A 12492-nucleotide genomic window follows, 5' to 3' on the forward strand; every position below is an offset into this window, starting at 1 on the left:
CTCAACCAACCGACCCAGCCCCTATTTATACAACTCGATCCTAACTGTTATGACAACGGTTAGGCTAACTAACTTCTACCGTTTCTTCCTTCTCTCATATACAATTAATCTCCTATCATAAGCTGTCCATTTTTATCTACAGGTATAATTGGTGGCTAGGGAAATTAGCTGACATCAGCTTGCGACAAAGTGCTGCTTATGGAGTTTGGAATTTTAACTTTAATATCCTTTATCATTCAACTCAGGTATAGCTAAGGTTTTCTAAAATCATATATTTATCCATTTTATTTATCTATTTCATTTTTTTCCTTTTAACCCTGTATGTAATCTTATTGTTGGAAGAAAGCTTGTTGAATTAGTAATCAATAAACTTTTTGAAGTTTAGTTAAACCTTTATAATTGACTTGTTCTTTTATTGAAACATAAAATCTTATAGGTTATTGCTGTGCTATTTGGAGGAATGTCTATTCTAGGGGGTCATATCACAGCTGAGAAACTTACCAAGTTTATTCTATACAGTGAATGGTTAATCTACTCTACCTGGTGGGTGGGAGACAATATATCCAATTTGATGCAATCAGTTGGGGCTAGTGAAAAAGTATTCCATTTAATGGATCTCTCCCCTAGCAGCCAATTCACAGAAAGAGGCAAGTGCTTTTAGACTCATTTATTTGAATTAACACCTTCACATTAACTTATTCCTTTTCGTGCTTTTTTTTTCATTTTTTTTTTCAAGCCATCACCTATCCAGGGACTGCCTAGTCCCTGCATTTTCAATTCTTATTCTACTTGTACATTGAGCATGGATATTTTCCCTAGAATTGTAAGGGATAAATTATTATTTTATCAAACTATGCAATAAGTAAACTTTGTAGTTTACTTGTGAGGAATAAGGATGCTCACACATATACCAACTGTAATTGTTTTAAAACTGTAGATACTTGCAGGGATACTTGCTTGACAATGGTGGTCGTCATAAGCAATATAGGTTTTTTGTTTTAAGAAAAACTAGCTACACCTGTAGTGAACTGACTGGATCAAATGAAGTCTCCTGCAGTTATGTCATGTGCCGCTCCCAATTTATTATTCAACTACAGCATGTGCATCTATTATTATTCCTTTACCAACAACATTACATTGATGAATAAATAACTAGAGAAAGTGAAACATAATGAATTCCTGGATAACTTTTGTTTGTTTTAAATGTTACTATTTTGAAGTTTGGGTGTAACTTTTGTTTCAGGTATAAAGTTGCAGAGGTTAATGGGGTGTATTGAGTTTCTAAATGTATCTTTTCACTATCCTTCGAGGCCAACGGTAGACCTTTATTTCTCACACCTTCACTTTACTTTAGAATTGTAGCTATTTGATTCCATCAGTTCCTCGGTTACTTTGCTGAAGGATGAATCCTGCTACAATAGGAATAAAAAAGTTCATTACTGAGATTTTAGGCACTCCCCTCCCCTAAACAAAGTGGGTGCATAGATTGTTCTCTTTATAGTAGTATATGACTGGAAATTGTGCATGTATGCAGTGAAGTTGTACAGTGTCTTACATTTAGGAAAATGCATGTTCAATAGAAGAATGTGCTGATTGAATTTTAAAAATAAACTGAAATTATTTATTAATTTTGAGCAGGGGGAGGGGGGCTGGCGGGGTTGTATTCTAGTGTGTTTATATGATTCTTCCCCACTGCACTACACACCTTGTGCATGCATGCAACTTCAACGCAATTTCTCATGTTATATGATGGATATGACTATCTACCTTTCTCAATTAGCACTTTGCCTGATTGTGCATCTATGTGGAATTAAGATTGTCAATGTTATTTGTGAGGTATACTGGCTTAAGTAATGGCAGATATTGTAACAGGTATCTGTAGTGCAACATGTTAGCTTTGCTGTCCATCCTGGTGAGGTGGTTGCAATAGTAAGAAACTGCATCTCATCTCTTCAGTTCATTCTTTCCATTCACTATGGATGAGATAATCTGCCGTTTCCTTTGACTTGTGTCATAGGTTGGGCTTAGTGGTAGTGGAAAAAGCACATTGGTGAATCTTTTGCTCCGTCTCTATGAGCCTACGAATGGTCAGGTAGAGTTAGTTTATCTCATTACATTCGAGTGGACTTGTATGGTTGGCTTAAAAAATACCGGAAGAGAAGAGGGACTATTTTTGCTTTTTCTACCTCTGTTCAATTTGCTAAAAAGAAATTCCCTTTCTGCCCTAGTAAGATGACCATCTCTTCAATTTGATAATTCACATGACATAATTGGATTAATCTCTAGACTTGGAACAAGAAGTTCTGAGAGTTCATTTCCTGCTTTCTGAGAATGGATATTTACTAGAGATTTCCTTCATGGAATTATATATGTAGCACCTATTACCAGTTAGGCTGCCTGACTGTTTTTAGAATAGATAATACGTTCCTTTAATATAATCATGACACAAAGTTTTGTTGCAGATTTTGGTAGATGATATCCCTATTCAAGACTTGGACATAATGTGGTGGAGAGAGAGAATTGGATTTGTGGGCCAGGTTTATGTCTTCAGGAAGATAAAATTCAGCGAATATATATTTCTTTTCTCTTACCAAAAATTGTTTGTACAGGAACCCAAACTCTTCCGGATGGATATTAGTTCAAACATTAGATATGGATGTAGAGATGTAAAGCAGGAGGATATTGAATGGGCTGCAAAGCAAGCCTATGCCCATGACTTTATCTCAGCACTTCCCAATGGTTATGAGACACTTGTTGATGATGATCTGTTAAGTGGAGGACAAAAGCAGCGAATTGCTATTGCTAGGGCCCTTCTTAGGGACCCAAAAATATTGATTCTTGATGAAGCCACAAGTGCACTTGATGCTGAAAGTGAGCATAATGTCAAGGTGGGCCACTGAAATTACTAGAAGCCAGATCGCATGCTAAATATTTAACTGTGAGAAAAATTGCAAAGATACTGATACTTCAGTTTCCATAATATGTAGGGTGTTCTTCGATCTGTGAGAAGTGATTCTGCAACCAGAAGTGTCATAGTCATCGCACACAGGTGATAATTTTCTTGTCAGTGTCAATGAACTGAATTAAGCGGTGTTCCGACTATTAGTTTTGAAGTGTATGAGCTGCCTTACAGGCTTTCTACCATACAAGCAGCTGACAGGATTGTGGTGATGGATGGTGGTCAAATTGTTGAGGTTGGTAAACTATTGATTCATTTTGAATGCTCTAAAATTTCTAACATTGAAAAACATACAAAAGGTTAGGTTTGGAAGGTTATACATATACTGTGGTTCCTCAAACTCTTGTGCAAGATTGTGATGGATATTGTAGGCTAGGACCATGAAGCAGTAATCGTTCCCATACTTCTTTTTAGCTTAGGCTGAGCCATTGTTTGTCAGAAAGGTTGTTGCCAAGATTGGAAAAAGACCATTTAAAGGGACAAGACCATTTATCTGCCATTCCTAGCCTCCACTTGATCAGAAGGGAACCTCCTCCATTGGATGAACTCTTTTTTTTGTATAATACTATGCAAGATAAAACTCACCTGAAGTTACCCTCACTGAACTTTGAGTAGAACGCAACGTATGGGCAAAATAGAAATTCATAAAATGTGGAATTGAAGGAAAATACTAAGCTGGATTTAGAAGGAAAAACAATTCAGAAAATGTGGAATTGAAGGAAAATACTGAGATGGATTTAGAAGGAAAGTAGTTACGTGAAGGAGTCTGGTGGCATATGATCCGAATCAGAGTGGTCAAAGGAAAAGCATGAGGCCAAGGAGCAAGAATGTTTTATGGAAGGGTTATGTGCTATGAGGGGTTTATGCGAGCGGTTTTGCTGCCTATGTAATTGAGGAACGCTGCATCCCAATCCTATTATTCAAACGCCAATGTTCTGTTCCAGCAATTTCTGTTATTCTATAAACCATTATAATACTACGTATGAGTACCCATTATTCACTAGTTTAACTCATTTGGTTTATTAATATACATGTTTTGCTTTTATAAATTGCGATAGTATGTTGGTGCCTTCATTAACACCATGACTGAGAACACGAGATTAAAAGAATTGCAGAATGTATTGTGGTCACAGTGAAGAACTCCATAAATTGATGGATCTCTTCAAACCTTGTCATCATGAACAATGAAATCATACCCAAGTTCAAGCTAAAGATCAAGCTTGTATGGACCAATTCTAGAGATCCTGAGACATCCTTCTTAAATCTCAAACTCAGTCTCAATTCCATGGAGGATGGCCATCGACAAATTATTATGTAAAAGATATTGGGATTTCCTCATTTTGATGGACAATTTCCTCATTTTGATGGACAATCTTCTGCACTAGAATGGATTTTCAAGGTAGAGAAGTTTTTGATTCACAACGTAGACCCAATGATGAGAGAGTGGACATTATTGCAATTCATTTTGAGAAGGACATTGTGCCTTGGTTTTAGATGCTCTAATGACTCCTTGTAGTTTGTTCCTGGACAAAGTTAATATGAGTTTTGGAATCTCAGTTTGGACCCTCGTACTGTAATTGCCTGATGACTAAGTTGTTTAAACTACTACAAACTGGTGAGATCTCTGATTATTATCTTAAATTCATGTCATTAGCTAAATAGATCAAATAGGTTGATGGATGAAGCCTCGTAAAATTGCTTTTTGAGTGGCCTTCAATATTGAGAGCAATGGCTTTAGTAAAATTATACAAGGATAGACATACGCCTGCTGTTAAACCTATTCGATGTTATTCCCCAGTATCATCTTTGTCTTATACTCCTTCCCAAAATCAGTCCAATCAAGTTGTTAAATCAGCGTTACTACCCTTGTTACCTACTCGTATAAACAACCATTAAGAAATGCTACTGTGAAAAAAGTTAGTCCTCCTGCTAAGATGCAAATGCATAGAGAGAAAGGATTGTTACTTTTGGGATGTGAAAAATTTGCTTTTTATCTTAAGTGTCCCAATCAACAGTAAATGTTTTTGCAATTAGAGGATTGTAATAATGATCCATCACCTGATTTCTCGACCAATTTGTTCATAATTATGGATCTGTGTTGGATGACCATTTGTTAGGATGTAGAGTAAGGGGAAAGGGGATTAGGGTAGAAGGGAAAGGACTGTATAAATAGATTGACTGTATAGCTAGAAGCGACTTTTTGATGAATTGATTTGTTGACAGGTATTGACCTGTGAAGAGGGTTAAGCCTCTATTTCCATTCTGTACAGTGATTCTTACTGTGTATAGAATTCAGTTTCCTTCTTTCTATGTGTCTTTTCTGTGAGGAAGAGAGTTCTTGATTAGGTTCCCAATTTAGGAACCTATCAATTGGTCCGACCTACCGGATCCGCTTGGGAGGGGACTGCCAAATCAAGAAGGGATCAAGAAGTGATCAATAAAGGGTGGAGGCATGGAAGGAAGAAACGATACCTTGGAGGGGAGGACCAGCGAACCGAAAATGAACATGGCAGCAATACGCCAAGATTATGCAGCAATACGCCAAGATTTGCAAGAAATTATGAAAATGTTGAGTGGGCGAACCAACAACCAGGAGGGCCAACAGTCAAATGGCAGCCAAGCCTCCCTCAACGAGAACAGAAGGAGGCAAGAGGAGGACGTGGGAGGGGCAGGGGGTGAACGCCATGAAGGGCAACCCAGTTGGAGGACAAGGGTAGAATTACCCACTTTCGAAGGGTTTGATCCTATGGGATGGATTGCTAGGGCAGAGATAGTTTTTGAGACCAGGGGTGATAGAGGAAGAAAAAGTGCGTCGGGCATACAATAGCATGGAGGGAAGTTCTGGCTATTGGATCCAGGCCTGGAAGGCTAAAGCCAAGAATCGTTCTTGGGAAGGACTGAAGAAAGCTATGGTGATAAGGTTTGGAACAATTGTTGAGCGTTTGTCGAAACAGATGAGGACGGTAGACGAGTATGTACATTGGCAGGACAAACGAAGAGGGTACCGGACGAGCAACTGTTAGGATATTTTCTGGCGGGATTGCAAGAGGACATCCGAAACCAAGTCTAACCGTATGACTCACAAGAAGTGATGGTAGCGAAGCAGATCACAAGGGATGTTGAGGCTGGGTTGCAAGAATCGATACGCAACAAGGTGCGTCTTCTCGATCCTCAGGAATTGATGGTTGCCACGCCAATCGCACACGATGGGGAGGAACTTCACGGAGGAGCGAAGACCGAAGGAGGAGGAATGGGAAGAAACCTGACGAATTGGAGTAGACTGAGCGGGGCGGCGTTGCAGGTTGAACCCAATCGACAAACCCAGAATCGAACGAGGCCAGCAGAGAATAGTGGGTCGGTGCGCAAGGAGGTGACACAGGCAAGCGGGCTTGCGAAGTCAAACTTCGATGACAGAGGGAGAAATTATGGGAATTTACCCTACTCAGTTTGTGAAACGTAGGAAGGAGGACAGTTGTTTCAGGTGTGGAGGGGCTTTCGGCCCAGGTCATCAATGCCCAGAAAGAAGTTTGAGGATGTTGATGATGGCTGGGGACGAGGAGGAAGATGGAACAGAGGCAGAGACAGAGTTGGCTCAGATGCAGATGGAGCTTTCTGCATTTTCTGCTGGGGGCCTGACGCAACCCAAAAAGATGAAGTTGCAAGAAGAAATTGAGAGAAAACGAGCTTTAATTTTGATGGACAGTGACGCGTCCCATAAATTCGGTCTCTTATTTCGACCACCACCCAAGCCCCCATACTTGAAGTTGCAGGTATCGATAGAAGCAGTTGAAAATCACATGCCACAAGTTATGGTAATTGATGAGATTGGTACAAAACATGAAGCAATGGCTGCAAGCACAATTGCACAACGTGGGATTCAGCTTATTGCCACTGCTCATGGAATCCCAATTGAAACTGATGATGTAAAAAGTAGTGAAACTTTTGAGTTTGAAAGTGAATTAAATGAACTTGCCTCCAATGGCCAAGTGAATGGCTCATTCAGCACCCTAGATAGATTGCCCCTGCTACTCGAGTAGGCTCCCTTGGGTTGTGTTTCAAGTGCAGGTAGTAGCAGCGGGTTCCTTCCTATGATCAGACCATATCACAATGCCATGGGCTCAAGCTTCCCGATTTCAACCTTGAGGACAAGGTTGTTTTGCAGGAGGGTGTATTGTTAGGATGTAGAGTAAGGGGAAAGGGGATTAGGGTAGAGGACTATATATATAGATTGACTGTATAGTTAGAAGCGACTTTTTGATGAATTGATTTTTTGGCAGGTATTGACATGTGAAGAGGGTTAAGCCTCCGATTCCATTCTGTAAAGTGATTCTTACTGTGAATAGAATTCAATTTCCTTCTTTCTCTGTGTCTTTTCTGTGAGGAAGTGAGTTCTTGATTAGGTTCCCAATTTAGGAACCTATCACCATCATTGGTCGGTCAATGATCTGAACTGAAGGGTGGAACCGCTGTGGGTACTGTGGCTTACATTGATAAGCCACTACTAGTTACTGTCTTAATTGGAGGTAGCTGTAATATTTTCTTGTAACCTTATGTGACAATTTTTTAAGCTTCTGATAGAGCCAACTCCCATGTTTAAAGTGATGGTGGGTAATGGAAACTACCAGGCCGGAGAGGGCTTAGTTTAGAAATTGGCGATCCAAGCACGGGAATATTTTTCAATTGTCTTTCTATTTACTTCCAATTTCAGGAGGAAAACTTATCTTGGGAGCTAATTGGTTAAAGACTATTGAACTTCACGTGGTAAACTGTGAGGCTTTCAGTTAAAATTCTTACATAATTTTACATTAAAAAGTGATGTGAAACACACTTCTTTGTCGGCTCATGGTTACCACTATTGCAATTGTTGAAGTGTATAGTATGAAGTTGATTGATCACAAACATTCAGTCTGTTCCATTATCCTAGTTACCTGCAAGAGTCCTTTTTCATCTCCTATTATTCTTGTCAAAAGGAATAACAGTTCTTGGAGGAGAGTGTGTTTGGATAAGGCTTCTTTGTAAATTGCGTTACTGTTCATAGAATAAGGCTTCTTAAACATCCCGTGCATTATTGAAACTGTTAGGACTTTATGTATTTGAATAATAACCGATGCTTATTTTTTCAAATCCTTTATTTGCCATTATTGGAAGCATTATTTTTCGTTGACATCTGTCCATGCAGATTGGAAGTCACAGGGAACTTCTCTTAAGAGATGGTTTATATGCACGGTTAACTAGGAAACAGGCTGATGCCATGGCATGATTTGGGTTTCAAAAGCAGATATTCTATTTTTCTTCTGGCTTCATTTTAGAGGCAGTACAGTGAGGCAGCAAATATTTTTTTTCCTTGTTGCTGATCAATGTATTTATAGTACCACACAAGAAAATTGGAAAAGTTCAGCAAAGAAGGAAGCTGCAGAAGTTTTGATTTAAAATGCATAGCGGCTTCAGAAAGATTTCACTCTATCAGGTTCCAAGGCAGATTCAAAAGCAAACGTAACTAAGTTATTGGCCGTATTCATAGTCAAGATGCTGAGAAGCGTCAGATGTTACTGCCAATAACCATATAGATTGTTCATTTTATACATGTAATTTAGATTTTAATTCTTGATGACATTTTCTTTGAAAAATACCACCTGCCCCTGTTTCATGACACTTTGTACTCATAATATTGAAATCTATAAAATTTGAGTTTTCAAAAAATGGAGAACTTTTCATGTTAAGAGATTATTGTCAACAAATTTTAGCTTTATACAATCACCTATACATTGTCAATAAATATATAAAATGCCTTAATGCATGGTATGAATATTCTTTTGTCATTTGTGATGGTTTATATAGTGCATACATGCAATATTCCTGTCTTCTGTATAAACAGGGTTACGTCTTCAATATATTTTGATTTATTTGAAGAACCATAGCTTAATATTCTGACTAGATTTGGGTTTTTATGTTTTCATCAATATTTCCTACTCCCTAATGACACTTCCAAAAGTATACTTTCTTTTCCTTTTTACTTTACACGTGGATAATGAATATTTTTGGAGGATCAAAAACCCTTCAGATGCTTGAACTGTGGCTTATTCAATGTTTTTTCTTATGTCGAAACCATGTCTCCTGTGGAGAAAGCAACAAAAATTCCTTGACATATATATATATATATACACACACACATGACGAGTTCAGCAGCTTGGTGATTTCTTATCAGTTAGAACAATCTTAAACAAACTTGGCATCGTCTTTCCCACATATTTATTTTATTTATTTTCAAATGTTGCTTCCTAAGACTATTATGTCATGAGAAAATGTCGAGGTAGCCAGGTTTTCAGCAGCAAGTTCCTAATACAAGAATGAGCATCAAGTCAAGGAGTTAATTTCGAACATGCAAAGCCTCGTTTTCATCACTCTCATGTGGTGAAAATATCAAGTAATGATACACAGCCGGCCATAAGAAACAAAAATCACCAATAGTATTTCACTTATTCTCGTTCATCCAAGCCATAATATAGTTCCAACTACTGTGCGTGGATGAAACATTTTGACTGCATAACTTTCAATTGCACCACGCTATGCTGAAGCGTGTTGTGCACTCATTAGGCCTAGTGGAGAACAGTGATAAAAATCCAACAAAGAACATAGTGAGAGGCACCAAGACATTCCTTGAGGTTGGTTTGCAAACAAAGGATCCATATGTGAGGACAGTTCATCAGGATGGACAACAAGAGATATATCATCATGCATTTCCAGCATCTATGTTGATGACTAAATACCCCAGGATGTGTGTTGCAAGAACACAAGTCTTCACTGCTCCTGATCACTCAGTGCTAAGACCTGAAGAGCATTTACTGCCTGGCTACAAGTATGTGATAATCTCATGTAAAAAGGTGGAGAAGCTGAAGCGTAAACGTCATCAGCAAGCCGAAACCAAAGAGCACAATGGGGTGGTAACATTGGAACCAAACATCATTAGGTCTCCTAGTGGACACCAACCAGAAGAGAGTCACAGAAATGTAGTAGCAGGCCTTGATGTGATGAACAGAAGGATAACTATATCCCGCATTGAATGCAAAGTCCATGAGAATGATGAAATCAAAGAGGCAAATGGGCAAGGAGGAGAGAAAGTAGATGCAGAGATGAATTTGTCTGTATGTGGAGGGAGTGTGGAGGAAGTTCATTGCTTTGCAAAGGATTTTTATGTTGCAAAGGCTAAGTCAGCAAACTATTCAAGAAAAAAAGGAATAATAATGAAGAAACCATTTTCTCCACCTCTTCCTAAGAGAAGATCACACTCGAGTTTGGGATGGCAACCCAGCCTTTCCACAGTGCAAGAGCTCTCTCCATGATATTTTTATGGCTACCCTTTTACAACTTCTAATACTCTTGTGGTCAGGTATTATGCAGGCTTACCATTTTTTGATGTTGCTTATTTATACTTTGTATGCATGTATTTTACATTAAAGAATGGAAAATGATATTTGAACATCAAAAATACTGTGCGTTAATATCAAAGACCAAAAGTAGTTTCCAGTTGCCATCGTATGTTATATTCAGACTCATCTTCTGTCTTAGGGTATAGTATGGTTATGCTCTGTTCATCTTCTTCATTACTCATAATAAGAACACAATTTCGCATGAAATATCATTTTCCACAAAACATTTTATTATTAAGCCGAGAGCTGAAACAATTTCCACTGTTCTTTTTCTCAATTAGCAAGCAATGCTTTACTGTGCGGATTGAAACAAGATATAAGAAAATCGAGGGAACATGAAATTATTCATAAGTACGTACACTTTGGATTTTTCTCAATATCCTTTTGCTGAATCTTTAAACTTCATATGAAAAACTTCATAGCACTGGAGATGCTACTAGTGTTGGATGGTCCATGTAAGTATGTTATTTTCCGGAATGTAACACTGTTTGCAAAAGCTGAAGAGATGTTTAAGTTATAATCATTGGACGTATTTGTCTTCTATTACTGATGATTAAGAAGGTATATTTGTAAATTTATAAGTAGTTATTATCTATTCTATTGCTTAAGGAATGGCATAATGGATCTTGTCAAGCAAACGGAAACAAAATTACTATTTTTTGTGACTTCGAATCTAATTATAAAATATAAAAATAGGAAAATAATATTTTGATATACATAAATTTAATTTTTTAAATTTATTTGATATCATTTTTTATAAAAATTTATTTCCTTATAACTATTTTATCTTTAAAATACGTGTCAAATATGTATCACTTTATTACTATTCATAAATATAGTCAACTTTTAATCAATTTTTACTCCTGTCTTAAAAACTAATATTCACTATTTAGACTTGTTATTTGGACGAATAAGTAACCATATTTGAAATTCTTACTCAACAAATTATATGTGGAAAGTTTTCAAAGTACTAATCTATTTAGATTTGTTATTTGGACGAATTAGTATTTTTTTTTTTTTAAATCTAACTCAAAAAAATGATATATGTAGAGAGTTTTCAAAGTGCTAGTCGCATTGGTATGCTCATAAAAATTACTCAAAAAATTCTCTTATTATTACCTCTGTGATATCCCACCAATAATATAAGGTATATATAATATAGACGTCATCATATATAATATTGTAAAGCAGTTAAGGACCTATAAAGAAAGCATTAAGTTTACAATCATTCAAAATGGCTAAGAATTTAAAACTTTAAATACTAGAGTATTTCAAAATACATTAAGGTAGATAGAAATACTAACTACACTAAGCAACACTGTCATCTCCCTCCAAGGCCTGCTCTAGAGGCACCTCATCTACCTCTGTTCACATATAAGTGGATGATCATTGCAAAAGAAAACACCACACACAGGCAAGCATAGAAACAAGTAGAAGGGTGAGCTAGTTATATAAAAAGCATACAACAACAACATATAACATACAAGAGTCAATGTCAATCAAAACAAGCTAAATCACACATCCTAGCATTGTTATATTCTAGACTTGACTCGTCCAAACTTAGAATGACAGTCGAGCTATAGCGGGTCATGCACTCGTGGTGGCTTATAATACTTGGCCATTGGGTCCCACCCTACCACACTCACGAGGTTAGCCTGTTCCGGGCCTTGAGGCATACTGGAAGCTCCCAAGACTAAGACCTCCCGCTACTCCTCACGACATGGTTCAATCCTCTCTACATGAGAAGAAAGACCATTGGAATTTCAGGATGACCCCCAAGATTGAGCTCCTACTTTCATTCTAAAAACCTAAAAATCTCACCAAGAGATTCACACTTGAAACATACTTCCCTTACTTGGTAACCACAACACTTTTCGCAAAGCACACCACACTCGCATGGTGAGACTGACGCTTTTTACATAGCGCACCCCAATTCGCATAGCGCACCCAGGGTCGCTTTGTGAGAGCCTAGACAGAGACTAACACTCCCCAAAGTCTCGCTACACGCATCACTCGCCCTTCGAATTAATTTGGCAGAGGCTCTAGGCTAGCACTAGTCGCATAGTGACAGGATTCGTTATGCGAATCACCAGGCAGAGAACAACA

General features: G+C 37.8%; 1 protein-coding gene across 2 annotated transcripts in view; it reads left to right on the plus strand.

Moving 5' to 3' along the window:
• The window catches only part of LOC106777591 (ABC transporter B family member 26, chloroplastic), a 16433-nt gene extending 7736 nt beyond the window's left edge, over window positions 1-8697 (plus strand). The window contains exons 9-18 of one of the 2 annotated variants that reach the window (XM_014665235.2): window positions 143-245; window positions 437-647; window positions 1244-1317; window positions 1873-1929; window positions 2018-2092; window positions 2463-2537; window positions 2610-2888; window positions 2988-3049; window positions 3134-3194; window positions 8139-8694. In XM_014665235.2, coding sequence (XP_014520721.1) covers window positions 143-245; window positions 437-647; window positions 1244-1317; window positions 1873-1929; window positions 2018-2092; window positions 2463-2537; window positions 2610-2888; window positions 2988-3049; window positions 3134-3194; window positions 8139-8219 — 1078 coding nt within the window. In that variant the 3' untranslated portion in view covers window positions 8220-8694. Of the gene's footprint in view, window positions 1-142; window positions 246-436; window positions 648-1243; window positions 1318-1872; window positions 1930-2017; window positions 2093-2462; window positions 2889-2987; window positions 3050-3133; window positions 3195-8138 lie in introns of both variants that reach the window. The other variant, XM_014665234.2, reaches the window with a different exon arrangement.
• The last annotated feature ends 3795 nt before the right edge of the window (window positions 8698-12492 follow it).

The sequence above is a fragment of the Vigna radiata genome, chromosome 11, assembly GCF_000741045.1.
Source record: "Vigna radiata var. radiata cultivar VC1973A chromosome 11, Vradiata_ver6, whole genome shotgun sequence".
Taxonomy (NCBI): domain Eukaryota; kingdom Viridiplantae; phylum Streptophyta; class Magnoliopsida; order Fabales; family Fabaceae; genus Vigna; species Vigna radiata.